The sequence below is a fragment of the Mus caroli genome, unplaced genomic scaffold (assembly GCF_978045245.1).
Source record: "Mus caroli unplaced genomic scaffold, Mus_caroli_1 scaffold_13, whole genome shotgun sequence".
Lineage (NCBI taxonomy): Eukaryota > Metazoa > Chordata > Mammalia > Rodentia > Muridae > Mus > Mus caroli.
This window is the reverse complement of record NW_028227268.1, coordinates 5,709,594-5,733,339: the sequence shown is the minus strand read 5'-3', so window position 1 is coordinate 5,733,339 and position 23,746 is coordinate 5,709,594. Positions and strand designations below refer to the sequence as shown.

General features: G+C 54.5%; 2 protein-coding genes across 5 annotated transcripts in view; both read right to left on the bottom strand.

The window, feature by feature from the left end:
• Positions 1-2,282: 2,282 nt before the first annotated feature.
• Foxj1 (forkhead box J1) lies at positions 2,283-6,907 on the bottom strand. Its single transcript, XM_021177332.2, has 3 exons — positions 6,788-6,907; positions 5,609-6,275; positions 2,283-4,007 (listed from the first exon to the last, which is right to left on the bottom strand). Exons 2-3 carry the CDS (start codon positions 6,104-6,106, stop codon positions 3,240-3,242), a joined length of 1,266 nt encoding a protein of 421 aa, XP_021032991.1. The 5' UTR covers positions 6,107-6,275; positions 6,788-6,907; the 3' UTR covers positions 2,283-3,239.
• Positions 6,908-7,941: 1,034 nt separating this feature from the next.
• The window catches only part of Rnf157 (ring finger protein 157), a 70,749-nt gene continuing 54,944 nt past the window's right edge, over positions 7,942-23,746 (bottom strand). The window contains exons 12-20 of one of the 4 annotated variants that reach the window (XM_029483906.2): positions 21,274-21,512; positions 20,657-20,765; positions 19,176-19,287; positions 18,663-18,832; positions 18,354-18,419; positions 17,255-17,303; positions 15,592-15,702; positions 11,715-11,755; positions 10,320-10,438 (exon numbers count right to left, since the gene is read on the bottom strand). In XM_029483906.2, the coding sequence (XP_029339766.1) occupies positions 11,715-11,755; positions 15,592-15,702; positions 17,255-17,303; positions 18,354-18,419; positions 18,663-18,832; positions 19,176-19,287; positions 20,657-20,765; positions 21,274-21,512 (897 nt within the window). In that variant the 3' untranslated portion in view covers positions 10,320-10,438. Of the gene's footprint in view, positions 10,439-11,714; positions 11,756-12,823; positions 15,703-17,254; positions 17,304-18,353; positions 18,420-18,662; positions 18,833-19,066; positions 19,288-20,656; positions 20,766-21,273; positions 21,513-23,746 lie in introns of those variants that run through there. The other 3 variants (XM_021177333.3, XM_085829412.1, XM_085829413.1) reach the window with 3 other exon arrangements.

Below are 23,746 nucleotides of genomic sequence, written 5' to 3'. Positions count from 1 at the left end.
CACTCGCATACATTAAATAAATAAATCTTTAAAAAGAAAATAAGAAAAATATAAATAAACCCATAATCGTGAAAGAAACGGGATCCTTCATGTACGGCCGAGGGAAATGTGCCCGATCAGCTGCCATGGAGAGCAGCGCCTCTAATAAACTAACCAATAAACTAACCAATAAATAAAAACCAGGCACAAAACTGCCATCAGCTCCCGAATACACGTGGAAGAGGGACCCATTTTGAGAGTTGGAGTCCTGAACACAAAGCTACACAGCCCAGAGGCTGTCAGAAAGGCAGCTGAGTTGAAGGCTGCTGATGCTGGCCCAGCGAGGCGAGCGAGGCAGCCCCGTACCGTTTGAGAAGTTCTGTGGCCCGAGTAGCCTTTATGTATGTCTCTCAGTTTTAGGGAAATGTGTGTGAAATGCTTAGTGGTCCTGGGCACTGTGCTTGCCAGTTAGTGCTGAGATTATACTGAACCTATATGAGATGAGGTTTAGACGGCTCAGGGGCAAGAGGGCTTGATCGTGTAAGCACGAGGTCCTGAGAAGATGTCCCGAGCGAGCACCCGTGTTAAAAGCTGGGCATTGCCACCATGTGACTAATAACCCCATCACTGGGGACGGAGACACCTCCCTTGCAAAAGAACTTGATGACCTACTGGCCTAGCACAGTGAGCTATGGTTCCACACAAGAGACTCTGTCTCAAGGTAATGAGGCAGACAGCCACGGAGGAAGACACCCACTGTCCTGCTCTGGAGAAGACAGGTGCTGCACCTTAACACACACACCCCACCCACCCCCCGCAGCGCATACCCTCCACAGTAGAAGTATGTGGGGACTTAAGAAGATCTGTGCTGGGCCCATTAGAGACTCTGGTCTGATTGGTCCAAAGTACAGCCTGGGCATCAGAATTTTCAGGAACTCGGAGTGAATGTGAAGTGTAGCCAAGGGCACGCCTTGCTCTGCTCGGCATCTTCCGTTAGTCTTTGGCCTTGTATTCATGAGAGGGGCGGTTCTACTTGCCCCAGACATTGCCTCTCTTCTTCCCAGCATAAGCCTGGGGCAGGCAGTAACTCGCCCCACTGTCAATCCAGGGTGTGCCCACTTTGGCCAGGGCCGAAGGCTGATCCTTGAGGCAAACGGAGAAGGCTGGGGCTGCCTTTGTTCTTTTAGTGCTGTGGTCTGTAGAGAGGAAGGGGGTGGGGGAGGCAACTGGGGGTGGGGTGGGGGGGAGTAGAACAGAGGCTTTGGTTGGGGAATGGCCCCATCTGTGTGCTGGGTGAAGGGATAGGCCTGGCCAGCCTGCCCTGCTCAGTGTGAGCCGTTCTGGAATATTTGGAATAATTAGCAAATGAAAGCAGCGGCGTGTAAAGCAGGGGAATGCCAGGCTGGCCTGGGGCCAGGCTCAAGGACAGAGGAAGAAAGAAAGGGGAGGCCATGGAGGCTGGGCAGGCTAGCTCTGGACAGCGCCCGGGCAATGCTGCTCCTCTCTGCGTGTTGTTGTTCATGTGTGTGCACCTGTGCACGAGACAAGCTGTCCACAGAGAAGGGCTGGGTGGGCACAAGGATGCTATGTAGGGTGGAATCGAGTGGTAGTGGTAGAGAAATGGGTCTCAGGCAACCAAACCTAAGATGAGGGGCCCATCCAGATAGGAGCATCCCGTTTTTGCTGTCAGAGCTCTGGTAGCCTGGACTTTCACAGTTGGGAGGGCAAGTCTCATTTTACGGTGACCTTCTGCCTCCCTGAGCCTGCACTGGGTCTGGTAAACACACATCAGAGCAGGATGTGGGGCCTTGGGGCTCCTCTGACCTCACACCCTGTCCCTCTGGGGAAGGACCCAGGGAGGGTATTGCTGGAAAGAGTCCCGGGACTCTTGGGCAGGCAAGCCTGGGCAGGCTCTCATGGCGGGGGACGGCTTGGGCCAGGGCACACTGGCCTTTGTGAATCCTCGGGGTGAGGCGGAGCCAATCTCCTCCCTGACTCTTGTTCAACTGGGCCTGTGGGTCCAACTGTCCCATTGTACAGACGGAGGTCCTGAGGTACAGAATGGAAGGGCCCTGAGAAGGGCCCTCTCCTCCCTAGGGACCTAGCTTGAGGACAGACCTACAAACCCTTTCTGTCTTGTTTCCCTGGCCATTCCCTCTTGGCATGGAGAAGAGACACCAACCCTTTCCTCCCAAAGCCACCACATTTGGCTTCTCTCCTTTCCCAAAGAAAGCTGGAAATACGGCCGTGTTCAGATTTTTTTTTTAAATTTTATTTTGAAAAAACATTTTATTGTAAAGAACTTTACATGAAAAAGGTTAAACTGCTCCACGTGGAGGGTAGATTCAGGTTCCAGCTCCAGGGGTCAAGGTGGAGCAAGACCTGATCCCCCCAGTATAGACAGGGGCCTAGGGCTTGTCCCCTTCCTGGCCCCAATGTTCCCAGTAAGCCGGGCATCCCTTCCCCAGTTAAGTCTTAGCTATAACTACATTCACTATATTAGTCTCTTCCCCCCACCCCCTAGCAGCTTGGCTGCCCCTGGCCCAACCACCCCACACCCCATCTTCCTGATGCTCTTAGCCTCAAGTCAGGCTGGAAGGTTTGCAGCCTCCCTTGTGCAGGTGATGGATCAGGGAAAGGCCCCAGCGGGCTTAGAGACCATCTCGCCCCACTTCGCTGCCCCCACCGGATTTCTGCCTCCTTTCTCTTCCCTTCCCCAGTCTCCTGCCCTCACTCTCTCTCCCTGGCCAAGGCTGCCAGGGCCCCTGGGAAAGCTCTGCCGGGAGGGACCTCCTGGGAATTAATTTGTTATCATCTAATGAGCGTTTGTTGTACCTGGGAACTTTCTCTGGGTAGAGACCCAGAGAAGCAGCAGAAGTGGGTGAGGTGAAGCTTTGGTGAGGGCCCTGTTCAGTTCCTCCCTGGCCTGGTAGGACCCTTCCGGGCTTCAGCTCTCAGAGTGCAGGGGGGGGGGGGGCAGGCAGGGGCAGGGGGGTGCTTTTGCCAATCCTTGGGCTTGAGGGAACATCGGTGGATGAAACACTGTGTGTATGGGGGTTGCTGATGGGGGGAGGGGCAGGGTCCCCAGCTCCCAGTCTTCTGGGCTTGGATATGAGGACATCCCCAGCTGGCAGCAGTGTGGCCTTCAGAGACCTGGCCCAGTCCCTGCCTGGGTGCTGAGATGTCCACGGGCCTGTCTTGGGAGGCAGTTCTGGGCCCTGACTTGAGCACTGTCCGGAGATGGGGTGGGGCCTGACCTTTTACAAGAAGGCACCCACACTGGCCCAGTCCTGCAGGTCAGCGGCCAGGGTGGCATCCCCTGCTTCAAAGATGGGTTCTGGGGGCAGGCAGCCACTACCACTCTCATCCCAGGGATGCTGTAGGAAGGATGTGGCCAAGAAGGTCTCATCAAAGTCCAGGCTGTCAGCAACCTGCTCCGCTGGAGGTCCCCAGGTAGCAGGGCAGTTGATGTGCCGGCCATGGACTGTAAGATCCACATCTCCATGTGAGCTGGGGCTTAGCGGGGGGCTTAGCTCCAGACCCTCCAGTGAGCTCAGCTCCTCCCCCAGTGCGCCAGCCTCAAAGATGGCCTCCCAGTCAAAGTTACCTTTGAGTGGTTCCAGCTCACCCTGCTCCTCCTGGGTCAGCAGCAAGGTGCTGGGAGGCCGCAGGACCTTGGCCACCCTCTTGGGCAGCGGCTGCTTTCGCTTATGCCCCAGCCTGCCCTCTCCTGTGCCCCAGCCCCCCTCCCCGGTGGCCTCCTCAAACTCCTGAAGCAGCTGCTGGGCCTCCCTGTTCACGGTCAGAGGCCCACCCCAGGGGGCAGCGCTAGGTTCCTGGGAGGCCTGGCGGGCAAAGGCAGGGTGGATGTGGACTGGGGGAAGCCTCCGCTTCTTGAAGGCCCCACTGAGCAGGCGCTCTGCGTACTGGGGGTCGATGCGCCAGAAACCCCCCTTGCCGGGCTCATCCTTCTCCCGAGGCACTTTGATAAAGCACTTGTTCAAGGACAGGTTGTGGCGGATGGAATTCTGGATACAGAGAGAGAACAAGAGAAAAGGCATAGGGGTCAGGGGACTGGCAGTGAAGTGGCACCCGGTGCTCCTGCATCCTCCCTGCATCCTCCCAGACGGGGGAGGGGCAGATCCGATGCCCTGACCAGGCAGCTGTAGCTCGGGGACTCTGGGACACCAGCCACAGGGTATGAGGAGCCCGGAGTGCATGGGGGGGGGGGGGGCTTTTGTTCTCTGTTGCTGGGATATCTGCCTGCTCAGTCATCCGAGCTCTGAGCCACAGGGTGGCTCTCAGTGCCACCCTCTGTCATCCTCCCTCCCTCCCTTACCCTGTTGCTTGCAGGTCCTGGCCAAAGCCCTCAGCTCCCCCACGGCCTGGACTGCCATCTCCCTCTGCCTGGCTGTTTCCCTCTGTTTGTGAAGTGGGTGCGTTAAGGGAGGGGGCTGGGTGACCAAGGAGTGTGTGTGTGTGTGTGTGTGTGTGTGTGTGTGTGTGTGTGTTGGGAGATTTAGTGACTCCTTGTTTGTTGAGCCAGCTGCTGGCCTAGGCCTCCCCCCCCCCCTACAATCCTCTCTTCCCACCCAAACCACCTCAGTTGATTATTACCCAGCCAAGTGCATAAGGCTCTTTTCTGGGACCTGAGTTGGCGAAGGCATTGAATAAAGAGAAGATGGGGGAATCTTTTGACCCAGGGTTAGAGCCATTTGGAATGGGTTCGGACTATGATCCTGCCCTCTGCTCCTTGGCTGCCTTAGGGAAGAGTGGGCAAGCTCAGGCCTCATCTCTAGCACATGGATCTTGATACTGGAGGATGTTCACAGAGCTGTCTCTGTCTACTGAGCCTTATCTTGCCCTCTCCACGCGCAGCAGCTTAGTTCTGCTCACACCACACTGGTGTCCAGGGGCCCAGGCTATGCTAGCAAGGCAGGTGGGCAGAGAGTGGGTGCCCCTTTGGCCGGCAGGGCTGGGATGTTTACACGGCAGCCTGGCCCATTGGCTGCTCTGTGCCAGGTTCTGGAGACTTAGAACCCGAAGCCACTGCAGCAGAAGTGCCCCTGTGGAAAGCACCTGGCTCAGGTAATTGCCCCCCTAGGGAGGCTGGCTGAGAAGGTGGGGGTGGGGGCAGGAAACTGGGGAGGAGCTGAGGTGGGAGGTGGGTCAGTGGCTTCAGGATGACTTCCTGACCCCTCCGCCTGGACAACTGATCTTTGTCCCCAGAGGGCTCATCTCTGCCCTACTCTCTAGACGCAGGGTGCAGAAGTTGGCAGAGAGGCCACCTGGGTTCCATTTCAGAGTCCAGTTCTAATTCCTCGGGCAGATCATTGTCTAGGAATTTCCGGACACGGGACAAGAATGTACCTTAGCGTTACATCCCACATGAGGCTACACTGGGCCCTATTGGTCCCTCTTCTACAACTTCGTCTGTACCTCCAGGGCCTTGGCTCAAGACAGAGGGAGCAGGTTCAGCACCTGGCAGGGTGGTCAAACCTCATGAGAGGCCTGACCTCACAGCCAGGTGTCTCCTTGGCCTTGCAGATCTGGTATGTGAGCCTGGCTAAGTGCCAGAAGGAGGTCGTGAGGAGGGAGTGGCCACCACCCGCACCTCTTCTCCCCCTACCTGCCAGGTGGGGTCTGCATGGCGGAAGTAACAGAAGTTGTCCGTGATCCACTTGTAGATGGCCGACAGAGTGATCTTGGTGGCCTTGCTGGCTTGCATGGCCATGCAGATGAGAGTGGCATAGGAGTAGGGTGGCTTCACGTGTGGGTTGGTGGCATAGTCCACGTCGTCAGGGGGCGGGGCCTGCAGCCCCGGGGGCGCGCTTCGAGATGTGCACGACGATGTGGGCTTGCCCGGTGTGTGCGGCTGCCCAAGGCAGGCAGGGTCTGCCGCCAGCGGTGACCCGGGCGCCACCAAACCCGGCACTTGGTGGTAGCCGTGGGGGTCTGTGCCTCCTGGGGGAAGAGTGGGAGCCTTGGCGTTGAGAATGGAGAATTCCTGCAGCCATTGCAGGCTGGTCAGGCTGTCATCCAGGGCGTCCGGCTCCTCCATGCCGCCCTCCGGCCCGGCTTCCTCCCCGGGACCCGCTCCGCAGAGGCGCAGCCAGCTCTCCGCCATGTCTGCGGGGACTCTCCGAAGGGGCGGTCAACATCCACAGGCTGAGCCGGAGTGGCCCGCCGCGCTCTCTGGCCCGCTGGTACCCCAGACTCCAGTTACACAGTCTCCAGAACACTCACTTCCATTCTGCGACCCGGGGGGTCGCCTCCTCCGAACACGAATGTGAGGCCTGCGGGAGCACCACAGAACTGAGCACTCTTCCCCTACCCCGAGAGGAAAGAGGCGCCTTAGGTGGGGGGGGAGCCCCTCACATTCATCCCCGCAGCCTGTGGCGAGGTCAGGGAAACACAGGACCCTGGTCTGACCCTGCGTCTCCACCTCTCTCCATCTGCCCTTGAAGGGTTTGTTGGCCACAATGAGGGAAGAGGGTAGGAAGGCCCAAACTAACTCTTTCCCCCAAAGAGTGGGAAACTAAGATCACATCCCAATAGTCCAGGGGGGTCAGTACGACGCGGCTGGGGCAAAGTAGGTCATCTGATCCTTGAAAAGAGGTGTTAGGATGAAGGGTCTCGGGAAAGGAAGCTCACAGGACCGAGTTATGGAGGAGCAGGAAGCGATCTCCCGAACTCCTCAGATTTCATTTAGTGGCCCCACTACTTCTGTGGACGACCGATGGACTGGATAGCCAGCAGGTCCCGACGCCCTCCCATCCCGTGGTCCACAGCCCTCCCAGTCCCTTACCTGGCTCAGAGCGCAGCCGGCCAGAGGAAGGTTCTGGAAGAAGTTCCTCCCACCTCCCGCGGTTCTCTGTCCCCAGCTCGAGGGCTGTGCTGGCGCCCCTCGTCGCGCCCCCCCCCCCCCTCGCCCGACGGCGCTTCTCTGAGCGCCGACGGCCCGGGGACCGGCATTAAGTAGACGCTCCGAAGGCTTCTCCTGCTGCCATGGCGACGCCCCGCCCCCATAAACAGCTTCCGCTGCTGTCATTGGCCAGCACGTCTCCAAGGAGACCGCGGGCCCTTGCAGCTCCTCTGGCGGCAACTCTCTGGAACTCTCTGGTTCTGCCGCCCTCTCCCGCGCCACCCAGCCCCCTACCCGCCACCGAGATCCGACTCTGTGCATTCCCGCCCGAGAGCCCCGCGCTGGGTCTCACGGCGGGTGCTCGGCTCCCGCTCGAGGCCCCGGGAACCCCTCCCCCAACGCGTCGGGTTTGACCGCTGAGGGGACCCAGCCCCGGATTCTGCAGACCAAGTCTCGGGGAACCGTGCCCTTGAAGTCTTTGCCCTCACCGGGCTGCCAGTGGCCTTTGTCTGGTTTCTGGGGCCTTTCCCTGGTCCCCGAGTGTCTTCTCTGGTGCCCACAGGCAAGTTTGACTCTCTGATGCCACCTGTCGCTTATAATCCGCAGAAACGGCCACACAGCTCGCAGACACACCGAGGCGGGTAGGGTAACCCAGCGTCTCCCGGTAAGCAGCTCGCCCACTCACCCTGCTCAAGTTCCCGGAAGCTGGCATTCCATGGGGCATCTGCGGAGGTGCCTGTCCTTTCAGACAGCCTAGGAAGCAGAGCCAGCCGGCAAAAAACAAAAAAGCCCCGGGCTTGCAAGATTCTCAAAGAGGTCATTTGTTTACTGATTTAGCCAGGAACTGGTTAAGTGATGGGAACTACTAAGCATAAGGGACTGTGGGCCCTAGCTTTCCCTACTGCCACCGGCTTTGGGGTTCTTTAATAATTGATGAGCTGCAGGATTGGAAGTGATCGGGTTAAAGGCTGATGCAGAAGCAGGTAGGGCAGTCAGGAACGGAGCTGGGGAGCGAGGCCTTGTACCCAGGTCTGCAGAAATACTAAAAAGAGCCTGAACCACTGACCGAAACGTTCACAAACAAATTCACGTTGTAATTAACGGCACCCCTGCCCCTGTAAACAGTTTTATTCACTTTTAAGAATCATGCAGCAATCCATAAATATTGCATCTTGATGTCCCCACTGTAATGTGCCTATAAGTGTACTCCATGAATGTGAGGGGTACACAGATGGCACAGACAGAGCACGCACACGCACACGCGCACACACACACACACACACACACACACCAGGTGTTCAGTCCCTAAAACAAAGTGAGCAGCCAGCACGCCAACACCAGGTGGACAGGACTAGTTCCCCAGTGGGATGGATGGCTTAGGGTTTGAGTCTGTGCCTGCCAGATGCCACAGGGGATAGACACTCTGGTGGGATGAAATTAGGTAAAGCAAAAAAGGCTCTTTGAGGAGGCCGAGATCAGGGCAGTACCAAGCATGGAAAGGTGCAGATACTGTGTGGTGAGGAGCCAAAGGCACCAGGAGAATGTGCCTGACCCTACACTTGAGCCCCAAGAAAGGGATAGTTCCCAAATGAACTGGGTTGTGTGGCAGCTGACTGAGGGCCACCCTGTTGAATGGGCTATTTCTGCTTGCCAAGAAGTAAAAGGGCAGCGTGAGGGGCGGAATGAGCAAGGCAGAGCAAAGGGTATGCTAACCTGGGTGCCTGGATTATGGAATTCAGGCTGAGCACTTGTGAAGGGAGACGGAAGGGCTGATTATAATGGCTTTTCCGAGGGTTCCTGGCCACTGTGGCTACTGTTTACCCGAATCTCCTTTATCTCAGCTTCTTCCCCTCCTCCCAGGTCACACCACACTGTGAATACGGCTTACCTACTGCCTGCCAGGGGAGGAGGTGGGCTATGTGCAGCCGTCCCAGGCTAAGGGAACTTCCCCGTTGTTTCTGTTCTGTTTTTTGAGGTGTGGATATTGCTCAGCCTACACTGGTGTAAACCTTAAGTATGGGAGGGGCTGTCAGAATGCTGAGGAAGTAAAAGACATGAAACAGGGTTTGAAACGGCAGGGTGTTCAGAAGGGGCAACACGGGATCTGAAGCTCAGCCTGTCACACGTCCCTCAGCACAGCAGAGCCCCTAACAGTGGGATTACCACAGAAAGGAGAGCGGTGCGGTGGTGCAGGCCTGTGATCCTAACTCTTGGGCAGTACCAGCAGGAAAACCCGAAATTCAAGGTCATTCCCAGCCACATAGCAAGTTTGAGGCCAGACTCTCCACCCCCAACCTCCCCTCAGGATCCTGGGCACTGGCATTTTGGGGAAAGCCTTTCAAAGAACACACTTGCAAGTCTAAAGCTCCTCGTATCGCACCCTCATAAGTGACAGTCACTAATCTTGATCCCCGAACCATCTCATGTTCCACTGAACGACTTTCTGTTCCAAAAGCCACTAGATAGGCATCTACTTCAGAGCCATGTTAAAACCCACTGAACTGAGAAAGGTGTCACCCAACCATTTCCTGCCAGCTTGCTGCTATGGCTTTGTCCGAGTGCTGACCTGACAACATCTCTCAGCACTGGTGAGCCCAAGGAGAGTCAGCACCTCTCACCTCTCCCATCTGAAAGGCGGAGGAGGAATGCACTAGGTAGGGAGGTCTCCTAATCCTCTGGCCCCAGAGCCTCCACCGTTCCTTTGGTGTTCCTGTGCACCAGTTTGAGAACCACTGGGCCTCAGCTCTTAGCCTAGTTCTTCAGCTATCACAAAGGGGGTAGAGAAGTGGTTAGCTGAGTTTGAGACCCCCTCAGTGGCTGAAGTGACGATATGGGAAGAGCCTGCCCAAGCACTGCAGGGAAGTGGCCCAGCAGGCCTTCCTGACTGCACTGGAGGAGGACAGGCCTTGCAAGGGGGATCTTCCTAACTGTGGACACCGGAGGTGCAGGAGACCAACTCTGTTAGATCTGGCTTCCAACCAATAGTTCGATGGCTACCCTCTCCCTTAGGCTTGGGCAAGGAGCTCCTGGTGTTCTGGGAGGCCGGAGTGGATGGCCTTCCTCATGGAGCAAATTCCCAACCACTTCAAGTTAGGTTTCTAATTGCTTATGAGTGCCAGAGAACAAAACCTGTCCATGGGCGTCTAACAAAGCTGCCAAACTCTTCAGTCTTCTTGGTCTCCACTCAGAAGAGAAAGCCTACAGAAACAACCCTGACCCTCAGCTCAGCTGGCCCACAGGTTTGGCTGGCACATATTAGCCCACAGGAGGAAGGCTTCTGGTTCTTTCTGAGAGGGTAAGAATTGCAGCTACAGGCGATGAGGCGGGTGGAGGGTTGCGCATCGTCCTCCCTTCATGTGAGTAGGAAGTCCACGAGTCTTGTTGAAGATGACCAGAAGGCTTGTGGTCCAGTGAGGGCAGATGGAAGGCAAGGACAGGAGGGGAAGCCCAGGTGCAGGTGCAGATGCCCTCAGACAGCCATAGGATCCCATACACAAGGCCTGTTCTCCTCAGGGTCCTCCAGGCTGCTGGAGGATAAGCGCCGGCGCTGGGTATGGCAACAGTTGACTGTGTTATCTTCATGCTGCCAGGTACCTGGAGAAGGAACAACAGAGGTTCTGGGAGGCATTCCTTAGGCCAAGCATACATGGTGTCCCAGTACAGCAGCACAGGAGTCAACACAGAATCTAGCAGGATGTGTGTGACGTGAGACATCTGGCTGCATGAGCCACTCCTGAGAGGAAGAGTGAGGAGCAGGTGCTGGCAGGTGCCACGGCTGCCCCTCCCTAGCTATGTAGCCGCTGCCTGTAACCCATGGACAGATGGGGAGACTGTAGGTGTTCTTCACTCGTGAACTTACCTAGCATCCAGCTTGCATGTTATGTACTTGGTTCTGGCCTTGGGAGTGTTAGTTAGGAGGCTGAATTGGGCTGCTTCCTGCATGGAAGGTGGGCGTACAGAGCACACTCTGACCTATAGCCTGTGTCTGCGGGGGCGGGGCGCTGCAGTATAGCAGGGGCCAGGGAAGGGAAGCCTTGGGTGGGAGACAGTGTATGCTCACACCTTCACCTGTACCACTTCCTTGCCTGAGCACCTTTCAGTCCAAGATGCTGTTTATCACCCTGACTTCTCCCAGCCCCTGGCTGCATCTGTGCCCCAAGTGGAGACTCAACCCTGACGCTTCTCTGTTTCATGCTCTGATGCAACCTACCTACCTTGTTTGCTCTTCCTAGTTTCATCCACACCTGCGTCCACCTGGGCCTCAGATTAGTTCATAAGTTCCAACGGTTTGATTTTTGGCCGGTCACCTTCCTTAGGGGTCTTGGCCTTCTCGTATGCCCAGTGAGACAAGTGGGTGGCACTCACAGATTGGCCTATGTAAGGGTGCCCAGCCACCTACCTGACTAGAAATGACCTGTGAGCAGTTCCTGCCAGCTTGGTTTGGGGGAGCCTCTAGCTGCTGTGTTTCCTAGGTCCCTCTAGCTGGCGAGTTAGCTCTGTTTTGTTCTCTCCAGGAGAGCAACTATGTTTTATACAATGGCAGGCAGGCCCTGCTCCTTTCCAGGCTCGGGATGTTCAGGGAAGGTACTTCATCTTGTTGGCTCTGCTAGGCAAGCTTCTGCAGGAACCATTTACAGGTTTATGCCCTGGAGCTCAGAAAGATAGTGTGGCCCTGGGAAAGGAAGGGTACAGGGTCCTCCACACCCTTTTCACAGGGTCTTGCCCACAGGCTCTCCACTCCTGAGCATGAGTCCAAGGAGTTTCTTCCCCTCTGCGGGTGGCACTCTGGGGCGTGGGAAAGAGGATCAGGGAAGAGACCCCAGGTCAAATGAGTGGTCTGTTCAGTTATATAATTTGGTAGATGTCATACCTATTCCTCAATGTTTATGGGGCAGGACTCCGGAGCTGCGGCTGTTCAGTAGGAGAGACCAAAAGCAAATGGTAAACAAGAGAGAAGACACACATGCACACACAAGTCAAACGGCAGCAGCCTTATCACTACCACCAGGGTCACTGCTGCCAGCATCCATGACACAGGGCCTAATAACGCTGTCCCGACCAAACTCACACAAGTCCTTAGGCAGCATCTTCCACCCAGGAACTCCGGTCGGGGCTCCAGGTTGCCTGTAGAACAGTCTAGGCTGCAGACGGGCCATGTGCAATGAAGGGACATGGCGAGGGAACGAGATGCCCTTTGCCCTGGAGGGAGCCACAGGATCTATGGTGGCCCTCACGTGCTTGCCTCTCCACAGCCCACTCACAAGGCAGCCTGGATCCCGAGGAGATGTCTGAGTGTGCCCTCCCATTTGCCTGGATCCAGGCTCTCTGGCAAGAAAACGGAGCTTGGAGACTGGGACTCCTTCCAGGGGAGGGGCAGTAGTGCTCTATAGTTGGCTCCCTTTTGGGGAATCAGAAATGAGAGGAAGAGACCTCCAGAGGCCTCTTTAGGGACACTTGGCATACCTCTGCTGCCTCTACTCATGTGCGGATTAACTTACGGGCTAGAGTAGTTAAAAGTATGCTTATTCTGTCATTGAGATTTCCCCTCGGAGTGTGCACGGCAGACATCTCATTGTAAAAACAGGAGTCTGGGGTTTCACTTTGTAGCCCTCATTGGCCTGGAACCTGATATGTAGACCCAGGCTCCCCTCAAACTCAGAAAATCCGCCTGGCTCCACCTTCTGAGTGCTGGGATGAAAGGTGTGCATGACCACATCTGTTTGTTTTTTTAAAATGACTTATTTTTTATCTTATGTGCATTGGTGTTTTGCCTGCATGTGTGGCATGCCTGTGTGAGGGTGTTGGATCCTCTGGAACTGGAGTTATAGACAGTTGTGAGGCACCACTTGGGTGCTGGGATTTGAACTCAGATCCTCTGGAAGAGCAGTCAGTGCTCTTAACCACAGAGCCATCTCTCCAGCCCCACATGACCGCATCCTCTATCATGAGGCTTGAGGACAGGAGTGGGTTTCACTTTAGGTCTCTTTTTGTTTAGATTTTACTGCTCAGGTCTACTCCTGTGTCGCTCAGTCATGTATAGAGTTTCACTGAAAGCCCTTTGTCTCTTCCTTACCCATCACATAGCCTACCAGCACCTTGTGAGCATGCTCATTACCCCACACCACTCTCCTGCTAGCCATGGACTGCTCTTTGAAGCCCCACAGACTGCAGGGTCCCAGAGTTCCAGCTCTTATCACAGCCCCTGTCAAGTTAGGCTCTAGCATAAGGAACCAGAAATCTGGCCTCCGTCTTGGGCCCTTGAAGCTCTGGAAGCTTCTTGGGGTTTGGGGCGTGGGGGAGAGGAGTCGGAAGGCACAGACCCTCTCCAAGGCCCTCACACACGTAAGGATGGTGATGATGGCTTTCTTGGCAGAGGATGACACACACAATCTAGGGAAGCACCCTCTGCCCTTCTTGGCCTTCCCCTGTCTGCTCTTCATGAAGGCGGTGGCACCTATTGAAGAGGCACAGACTCGAGCAGGGGCAGGGTCTGTGGCAAGTGCTCCTCACAGGAGAAAAGAGCATTAAAGAACAGAGAGGCACAAGCCAGCCCTCAGCTCTCACGGCCGGGTCAGATGAGCATACCATGGAGGAGTGGGAACTTAGTCCGGAGAAGCTACACACGACTCTCCTGGCTTTGACCCAGGAGATAAACAGACACCTCCGAGTACCTCGGCACCTTTGCTACTGGTGTGATTCTAACAGATGCAGCAGAGGGGACACGTTCCCTCTCCACAAGAGCCCTTGGACTTTTGCTACAGAGACTTAATTCGAATATACTTAAGAGCTGCTTATCCCCGAGTCCCTCTCCTGACACTGCCACAGGTGACTGAGTCCATGTTTGGCCAAACTGGGAGCTCCGTTTAATCTCAAACCTGCTGACCCTAGACATTCCCATACGGAAGCCGTGCTGCTCGCTGCCCGCTTACGCTGCTGTGTCCGCGCAGCCTCCTCCCTGTAAGTGAGGACGCACTGCACTGACAAGCAGGGTGATGGGAAGGGGACTTGGCGAGGAGGAAGCAGAAAGAACAAGCCTGGTCTCCATGGCGCCGTGGGCTCCAACAGTGGCAGCAGCTCCCTCTGCCAAAAGCGGGGCTCAGCCTAGAAGCCCTTGAGGAAAGGCTGGCCGGCAGAAAGCCACCACAGACCCAGGCAGGGCTAGGCACAGGCACCATCTTCACCCTCTGACCAACCGAGGCTGCCTATCCCGGTCTTTGCCACAGAAGCGTGTCTGTTTTTGTTGAGCAGCTCCCACGGGTTTTCTCTTTAGAACTCAGTGTATTGCACATAGGCCCTTGCCAGTTAGGAACTGGAAGCTTGTCCAGAGCCCTAAGTGAGAGCCCCTCAAATACACCCCAGTGAGTAAGCTTGGTGTTGGTCGGGCTGAGCAGAGGCAGGAGGTCAGTGCTGGCACAGAGTGAACATGAACTTTCACACAAGTCAGAAAACAGAAATGAGGTTAAAAATGAGCAAACCAGACAGACAGACAGACAGACCTACATTTGGCATAAAGACATGGAACATAAATGGACGGATGGAAGCAAGGCCAGGAGCGGGAAGGCAGGGGTGAGCGTGCCTGGTCTCCAGCAGCTCCAGCCCAGCCTTAACTGGGCAGGAGGTGGCCATATGGATCAACGCCCTCCACCATGCTTGGACAGGAAGGGAGAGCGCCTGGGGCCTGTGCGGGAGAAGCAGGTGATCTGATGCTGTCTCTCAGGTCTCACGGAAGCCCGGGACCTGGGCAGTATCTTCAGGACAAACTAAAGAGAGAAAGGCTGGAGAAAGTTTCTCCCGAGGAACTGGCTTCCCTTGCCACAGGCTTGCATGGGGCCAGGGCCTGCTGGGACCATGGGTGGCACAGGCTGAAGGAAAGTGGCAGCCACAGAAGGCCCTGCGGCTTAACACTTCAGCTACTTCGCTGAGCGAGTAAAGCACTGGACCCCGGAGTGGCTGTTCTGAAGCTGAAGCAGGTCTTCAGTGGGGGACACTGCAGGGACGATCCAGGGAAGTGTAAAGGGAATCTGCTGAGGCCAGGAAGGGACATCTGTCCCAGGCAGGGTCTTGGCTGCTGCAGGATGGGCACACTGAAGTCAGTGCTCAACTGTGACTTATTTTATTTTGGGGTTTTCGAGACAATTTCTCTGTGTGGCTCTGGCTGTCAATGGAACTTGGTCTGCAGACCAGGCTGGCCTCGAACTCAGAAATCCGCCTGCCTCTGGCCTCCCCAGTGCTGGGATTAAAGGCGTGCGCCACCACACCAAGCTTGATTTTATTTTTTGAGGGACTAGGTAGGTCTTGTTACGTAGCTCCTGGCCTGCAGCTTGCAATGATGGGGCTGCCTCTGTTTGCCAAGTGTGGGGTTGGAGGCATGGGCTAGCATGCGTGGGCTTGAATGTACAATTAACATGGCTGCTTTGCAGATTGTGTTTGAGGTCATAGAAAGAGACAGGGCACGCTGAGAAGTTGGGGCCTTAGAGGAGCGAGTCATCCCCGCCCCTGCCTTCTCCGCTGGGATCCGAGTCTTGCGCTGGGATCACTGGAGACCTAAGGCTCGGTGGATCAGAAAGCCATTCACTGACTTACTGATGCTTTTAAGTTTCCTTGTGACCCTCAAACGTACGTCCCTGGAAGAGCTACGGTTTCTACTCTAAAAGCTGAGGCTTCTTTTCCAAGGCCTCCACGGGGAGAGCGGGGGCGAGCGGAGGGGCGTCTCCCACCAAGTTCATGTTCAGCACACTGCCACTCACCGGGTAAGCAGACCTCAGAGCACAGCTTATTGTCCAGTGCTTTCACGCTTGCGACGTCAAAGTCATTGTTATTGTCACACTCCATGCCTAGAAATGCGCATGTCCTCTGGCCTGTAACGGAGTTAATGCAGTTAGACAGGGGCTGGCTAGGAGTTCTCTACTTTGCTGTCCTTAAAAAAAAAAAGTAAAAGTTTTAAGATGGAGACAAAAAGTAAAAAAATAAAATAAAATCATGTGTCAAAAAAAAAAAAAGACGATAAAATCAAGTAAAGAGTGGACAGAAGAACCGAGTTGTGTGGGCGTGTCGGGTTCTCGCGGGCACCCTGGTTTGTGAACTGAGTTGTGTGGGCATGTCGGGTTCTCGAGGGCACCCTGGCTCATTTCCTTAGGTGGCTCCTTTCTAGTTGTTCCTTAATAAGTCTGATGCCTATGGAAGGCTGCCAGACATAGGTCAGAAGGGCAGCTGCACCCGGGCTAGCCTGATGACACTGTGGCCTGAGGCCCTGAGGTGAGATGGTCCCCTGTTCAGGCCTGTGACTCCCAGGCATGAGTGAGGTGTGCTTATGACCGAAGGGCCTGCAGAAGCAGACACAGTGCACAACTCATGGCTCTGGGTTGCGCAGTTCTGCACAGCGCATCGGAATGACTGTTCACAGAATGGTGATTCTCACTCTCAGGAGGCTGAGGCTGGTACTGGAGGTTCTCAGAGACTGCCCAGAGAGTTGCAGCCATATGAAAGGACCAGGGAGAGTTGTAGGCATTGTTGTTTTTTAAGCTCCCCCTTTCTTTCTCAGTGAAAAGAAAGGAGACAAACCCTCCATGGAGACTATGAAGAGGTGAGTGCCAACAAGCTGGCCACCATGTGCATCTTAGAAGAAAAGGTTCCTTGGGGAAGCCACGTAGGGTTCTGAAATCTCTTGAGAGGCGGTAAAGCTCCTAGCCCTGGGCAGATGTGCTCCCTGGGAGCAGTCAAGCCGGCATGCAACCCTGACACCCCTCAAGCAATGGCAATGGCCCGTGCTAAAGCAGGAGCATCTAGGATGACCTCTGCTGGAGCAACCGGATCCAGGGCTACTGTACGCAGGCCTGGGAGCAGAGAGGACAGGGAGTCTGGCTTCTGGGATGGGCAGAGTGACTCCCCTAACCACCCCTCTTCATCCTCCCGAGGCCTGCAGGGCATGCTGCGTTTCCAGGCTCACTGGAGACAAATCTAACTGAAGAGCAAACCACAGCCTGTAGTGCTGCCCCCCACCCCAGCAAGCCCTGCAGGGGGCCGTGCTTCAGGTCAGCCACACCCTTGAGACAAGGGAGCTGCTGGCGGTCCTCTTAGGTGTTCTCCGCTACAGCCAACCAGACAAGCTACCAGAGTCCTGCCTCTCATGTGGAAGAGACCACTACTCCACTTGGGGTTAGGGCAGCCCAAGGGCTCAGCTAGAGAGCTGCCACACGTGGTGTCCTCTGTGGCACCATCCACGCCACCCCCACCCTGTGGAGTCTGTGTCTCAGCAGGAGCTGAGCATGTCACTAAGGTCACCGATATCCCATTTGCCTGACAGCATCTCCCACAGCGGAGCACCGCCACTAACGCCACAGTCATCCCCCCTTCCCCCCTTAGCAATACCCAGAAAGGCAGCATGAGTGAGAGCAGGGACAGATCTTTTACCATCTTCTCGCACAGGTGATCTGTCCTCTTCCTCTATGATATCATTTCCCTAGGACACAAGAAAAGCCCCATGAGTCTGCCATCGAGGCGCCAAGCACAGACAGGACAAATCATGTCCTGCCCGCCGTCATGATTTCCACGGTCTACCTTCACAGCACATACTTCCCACCATGGCCAGGGGATGCTTGATCAACTTCAAGTCTATGCTTAGGATGGGTTGTAAGAAATACGCTTATACTAAAGTACAAATAAGAGTTAAATTAAGCAAATAAAAACCAGGTATGGGCATAGGCCTATAATTTCAGGACCTGGGAGACAGAGGCAGGGAGGTCACCTGAAGTAAAAAGCCAGCTTCGGTCTCGGGCAGTGGTGGCACATGCCTTTCATCCCAGCATTTGGGAGGCAGAGGCAGGTGGATTTCTGAGTTCGAGGCCAGCCTGGTCTACAGAGTGAGTTCCAGGACAGCCAGGGCTACACAGAGAAACCCTGTCTCGAAAAAACAAAACAAACCAAACAAAAATAGCCAGCTTGGTCTACTATGGCAGTTCTAGGCCAGACTGAATACTTAGGGGGTATACATAGTTAAACCCTGTCTCAAACCAGCAAAAGAGACAAGATATAAAAGAAAATCATGAGGTCACAAAGCTTTCAGAAATTCACCATTGGCCAATTACTACCCAATGTCCTGAGAGGCTCTCTGAGGAGGAAAGTAAAGGCTGGCCTGCACAGTGATGGAGGCTGGTCTGCACAGTGATGGTGCACAGCACACCCAGGGCATCTCCACCCACAGCTGGAGACCTAGCGGCCCCGGTAAACAGACTAACAGCAGGACAGCCAGCACATCCCAGGCCTGTCAGGGTCTGGCAAGGGAAGGTCACTCTCTATGGCTCATACATGGAACCAGTGTCCTCTGCTGACAGAAGAGTGCAGCAGGCCAGGGGTGGAGGCCACTCTCCCCTCTACCCACACTCCTAAATGGTCTAGGCATGCCTCCAGGGCGGCTTCTCCAGTGTTCCTTTGCCACAGTCATTCCCAGCTAACCCCAGCAGTAGGAGACCCTGGCTGTGGGCAAGGAGCCGCTGCCTGACGTTCAGGTTACCTCTGCATCCTGCTCTCCAGCTGGAAGGCCAGCGAAATTGCTGTCTGGGGACTCTGCGGGTGTCTCCTGTAAAAGAGCAACGAAGCCACAGGGTGTGGTCATCACAGGCTCTCCAGTTAAGCTCTTAAGGCAGCAAACCCAAGCCCACAGCTGTCCTCAGCACAAGGCTGGTGGCCCACAGAGCGGGATCTAAGGGAGAGCCTGCTGTCCTCCCTGAGCATTCCTGCCAGCACATGGGCCTTGACCAAGCTGCTTGGCACTCCCGTGTGAAGCGAGAGCAAGGCAGGTCAAGGAGGACTCTTCCCTTACCTCTCCTTCTGAAGGGGCCCTGCTAGCAGCTCGGGGGGAAGGCAGGGCCTCTCCTTCTTCTTCTGTACCAGGTGCGATGTAGGAGCCAGACATGGAGGACACGGTGTCGGTGCTGATCTGGGAGGAAGCCATGGACATGACTGACTGGGCCAGGCTGCTGCTGGCTGGGTCTGTGGACACAGAAGTCGGGGTGGGGACAGGACCATGATTACTAAGGAGCAGTATACACTTCCTACACTAGGGCCAAAACGAGGCATACAAATGCCTCCACATGCCCTGTCCTGAGAAAGGTTCAGACTGAAGGTCTTCTAAGACTCTGCTCTGAAACTCAAGGACCGAGGGCTTGCTCCTGCTACTACAGCACAGGGGATCGCATCATGTAGGAGGGTGGATAAGAGGCCTGCCTTCTCCAGTGTGGACCGGTTTAATCACCAGCTCACTGCTCCCATCCCCAGAGGAAGTCACAGCTGTGGACCAGGTGAGGGAGGGGCATGCAGTTACTCCCTTAGGTACCTTCTGGGGAGGAGATGGTAGAAGAAAGCGGAGTCCCTGTGCAAGACGACTGGTCAACAGCCCCTGAGGAGGACAGGGTGAGGTTCTCACTCTCTGGAGTCACGTCGGGTCCCTAGGGGTGAAGGACAAATTGGAATGTGAATCCAGCACAAGCCCTACATTAGGAGCAGAGCTGGGGAGGAACGCAGGAGGGACGAGGTCCTCCTCTTGTGGGTATGAGTGACAGGAAAGGCAGGCGGTGCTGGCTTCTGTCAGCACTCCTTTTCAGCCAAGGCCTGGAGTGACTCTGTCCCAGGGGAGTGCACACTTCAGTCAGCACCTCCTGCCTGAGGCCCAGCATCTGCTGGGCACACAAAGGTGGCAGCTCCAGTGACATAGGTCACCCAGCAGCTGTCACACAGGGATAGCCCTGGTGTCCCCAGGACTAGGAACAGCTTTCCTTTAGAAGGGAAAGAACACAAAACCAACAGGGCCCTGACTGCTCACAAGGCCCCTCCATATGGATGTACGGAGTTCCTGCTCAGTGGATCTGAGCCACTTCTGCCCTCCACCTGCCAGTCCCCCAACACAGCCTTGCCATCTTAGGTGCCTGCAAAGGGGCTCCCAGGGAGGCCTCTCTCACCTTAGGTCAGGTCTGAACTACCAAGCCCTCCCTGGCTCCACTGGCCCACCCGTGACTGTCAGGGGACCTCTGTAAGTCAGAGCTGTCACCTTGTCCCTCCCCTGCTCCAAGCCCCCACTCAATGCTTCTCTCCCTTTCATGCCTAAGAACTTTCTAGGTCCAGCCAAAGGCGACTCCCTCCACAACAGTCTTTCTGGTGTCCTCCGCTAAAGGGAACGGCACACCATACTATGAAACTTCATGGTTTCTTCTGAGTACACTGCCCCATCTGTCTTGAGACAGCCTCAGTAGCTGGCTGGCACTGAACTTGATACGTAGCCTAGGCTGACCTCAAACTTATGACCCCCTTGCTTTAGTCTCCAGAGCTGGGACTACAGGCAGCTGTACTCCACCAAGCATTTGGCAGGTGGGGCAGGAGGGTCATCTTCAGCAATATAGTTAGTTCATGGCAAGCCTGAGCTAAGTTACACTAAGACGTTATTTCACTCCGCCCCTACCCCTGTGCAAGAAGTATGTACTGGATAGCAACAGTGAGCCACACAGAGCGCTCGTGGTTGAGTATAAACGGCATCCCAGTTAGACACGAGCCCTGGAGGCCAGAGCACTGCCCTGTCTCTGAACACCCTCTGCTCCTAGCTTGTTGCTTGGACGACACATGGCTAATAGGGTCTGGACGTTGTAGGTAAGGTCTGTGTGAGGGACGTACAGGGTGGGGAACTCGTGGACCTCGGGAAACTTGTGCATCTGCCGTCCTGTAAGGCACTGCAAGGTCTCATGAGCAGATAGAATCAGGAACCAAGGAGCCATGCAGGCAGATGCCTGATGCCAGTACCCAGGGAGGGAGAAGAAAGCCAGTTACCTCTTCAGGGTGCTGGACTGAGAGCCTCTGAGAGAGCTGAGTGTCTGACTCGCTGCAAGAGCGCTCATCTTCCTCTTCGTGAAGCACAGAGGAATTCTGGGAAATGGATCTGTAAAACCCCAGAAGAAAAGCAGCTGAGCACAGCCTTCCCTTTCTCTCCTGCCTCAACCCTCACTCCCAGGAGGGCTGGAGAAGCCAGGCCAGCTCTTGGGAGCGGGATGGGACAGGTTTATTGCACCCCCCATCTCAGCTCCTTGATCCCTGAGATAGCCTCTTTGCCACAGAGAGTGTGTATGATTGTGTTCTATGGATTTAGATGCTCCCTCTGTCAACACTGTCCAATGTCCTCTTTCTTTACTCTCCCCTCAAGCACCCATGCCCACCAAGAGCACATGCCCCTAAGTGCCCATGCACATTCTACGTCTTTCTCTGGGGGAAACTGCCCCTTCCTCCCCGCCGCCAGGCTGCTGCTCACTATTTTATGCCTTCTGTATAGTGAATATCATTGTGAAGGTTTCTACCTAGGATGTGACTGTCACAATGTGGAGGAGGGAAAGACGGTCTTGAAAGCTCTCAGAGACGACCCTGGGTGACACTGGCGGGCACCCACCACTTACTTGGATAGACTCTTTTTGAGTTTGAGTCCTTGGTTGTTGCAGTCAGACAGGCGGTCAAGGGGGGACAGTGTCCTAACAGGGGGCAGGTAGCCATCACTGCCATAGGACGGGAGCATTCCTGAGAGGTGGCCGTCCCCAAGAACGTGAAGGGGAGGTACTGCTGGGGACGAGGTGAGGGGCCCATTGAGGGCCTCCAGGAGAGACACCACTTCATAGCCCGGTGGGATATTCTCTGAGGACTACAAGAATCAGAGATAGGCCAAAAATTAGTCAGGCAGTTATAGATTTATGGCACAATCACGTTTCTTCATGGACATTAAAAGATGCATTTTGTGTTTAAGCATCCGTCTGTGGCATGAGACACTTTTTTTTTTAAAGATTTATTTATTTATTATTTGTAAGTACACTGTAGCTGTCTTCAGACACACCAGAAGAGGGCGTCAGATCTCATTTCAGGTGGTTGTGAGCCACCATGTGGTTGCTGGGATTTGAACTCTGGACCTTCGGAAGGGCAGTCGGGTGCTCTTACCCACTGAGCCATCTCACCAGCCCAGCAGGAGACACTTCTATGCTAAATGTAAGGACAGGGGAAGTGTGGGGAGCCACGGGTGCCCCCGGGATGTTTCACACAGTCTACTTCTCTGATGAGAATTGAAGTAAATACTGTTGGAAACTGGCCAAACAAATCAAAGAAGAGAAAAATTACCAATAACCGATCACCCAAAGTAACTTTTGTTGGCAATCTAGGACATTTTTCGATTATTTCATCTTGTTGCTGATTTATGATTAAGCTTTAAAGATAATTCTAGGAGCTGGAGAGATGATTCAGTAGTAAAGAGCATGAGCTGCTCCTGAGTTCAGACCCCAGCACCCATGTCAGGGGCTCACAGTCACCTGTAATTCCTGCTCTAGGGGCTAATGCTGCCCTCTGACCCCCAGGGCAGACCCCATTCACTCAAGTGGTACCTTGCACTCACATGTGAATATTCACACAAAGACAGACACACATACACACACATACACATAAACTAAAGATAACAATTTTGTATTTTAATTATTTAGTTAAACATAAATATGTTCCTGTATGTATGTATATATGTATTTGGTTTTTTGAGACAGGGTTTCTCTGTGTAGCCATGGCCATCCTGGAACTCACTCTGTAGTCCAGGATGGCCTCGAACTCAGAGAATTGCCTATCTCTGCTGGGATTAAAGGAACCACTGCCCAGTTCCTTTTTTCTTTTTCTTTTTTTCTTTCTTTCTTTCTTTCTTTTTTTTGGTTTTATGAGACAGGGTTTCTCTGTGTAGCCCTGGCTGTCCTGGAACTCACTTTGTAGACCAGGCTGGCCTCAAACTCAGAAACCTGCCTGCCTCTGCCTCCCGAATGCTCAGATTAAAGGTGTGCACCACCACACCTGGCTTCCTTTTTTCTTAAGACAGATTTTCCTAAAGCCCAATGTGACTTCAAACTCACTATGTCTTCCTATCTCCATCTCCCAGGTGCTGGGATGACAGGTGTACACCCGTATCCCCCAGCTTCTCCTATAGCTGGGAACTTCAGATTCATCCTTTTGTAGACATTGGTCCACCGCCTCTGCCTCCAGAGCGCCGGGATTAATAGCATGTGCCACCATGGCTGGACTGTAGGAAGTGCTCTAACTTCTGAGCCATCTCTCCGGCAACTCGTATGTGTGTGTGTGTGTGTGTGTGTGTGTGTGTGTGTGTGTGTGTGTGTGTGTTGGATATGGAGGTGACTGCAGGTGACTTCAGCGGCCAGAAGATGGCACTGGATGCCCTTGGAGGTGACTGTGAGTCACCTGCAGTGTAACCTCTGTGAGAGCAATAACTACTCTTAGTTACAATCCATTTCCTGCCTCTGACATTTTATTTTATTGCAGTACTAGAGAATGAACCCAGGGCCATTCATCATTAAGATAAGTAATCTCGTAAATACTCTATCACTAACCCACACCTTTAGCTTAGATTTCAAGCCTCAAATTCATTTACTTAAAGAGAATTCAGGGCAGTGGTAGTTGTTGGTTCTGAGGGAGCCACGTAGCCCAAGGTCTGGAATACACTGTGTAATTAACCTATTTGTCTTTGGTCACAGTTCTTGGACTTCAGCCCCCTCAGTGCTGGGTGCTGGTGTGTACCATCCTGCTGGGCTTAGGTTTGGCTGACAGAAGATTTTTGTGTGTTGTTTTTAAGAGACGATCTGGCAACATAGCCCTGGCTGTCCTGGAAATTTACTCACTATGAGGTCTAGGTTGGCCTTGAACTTGCCATTCTCCTTAGCCTCTTGGTTGGGCTTTTTAAAAAAAGATTTATTTATTTTGTGTATATGAGTACACTGTAGCTATCTTCGGACACACCAGAGAAGGCATCAGATCCCATAACAGATGGTTGTGAGCCACCATGTGGTTGCTGAGAATTGAACTCAGAACCTCTGGAACAGCAGCCAGTGCTCTTAACCA

Coding starts and splice junctions, on each gene's coding strand:
- Foxj1 (XM_021177332.2), bottom strand. CDS start 6,106: ATGGCGGAGAGCTGGCTGCGCCTCTGCGGAGCGGGTCCCGGGGAGGAA. Junction 4,008..5,608: donor ATGCAGACCCCACCTGGCAG/GTAGGGGGAGAA, acceptor CTCTGTATCCAG/AATTCCATCCGCCACAACCT.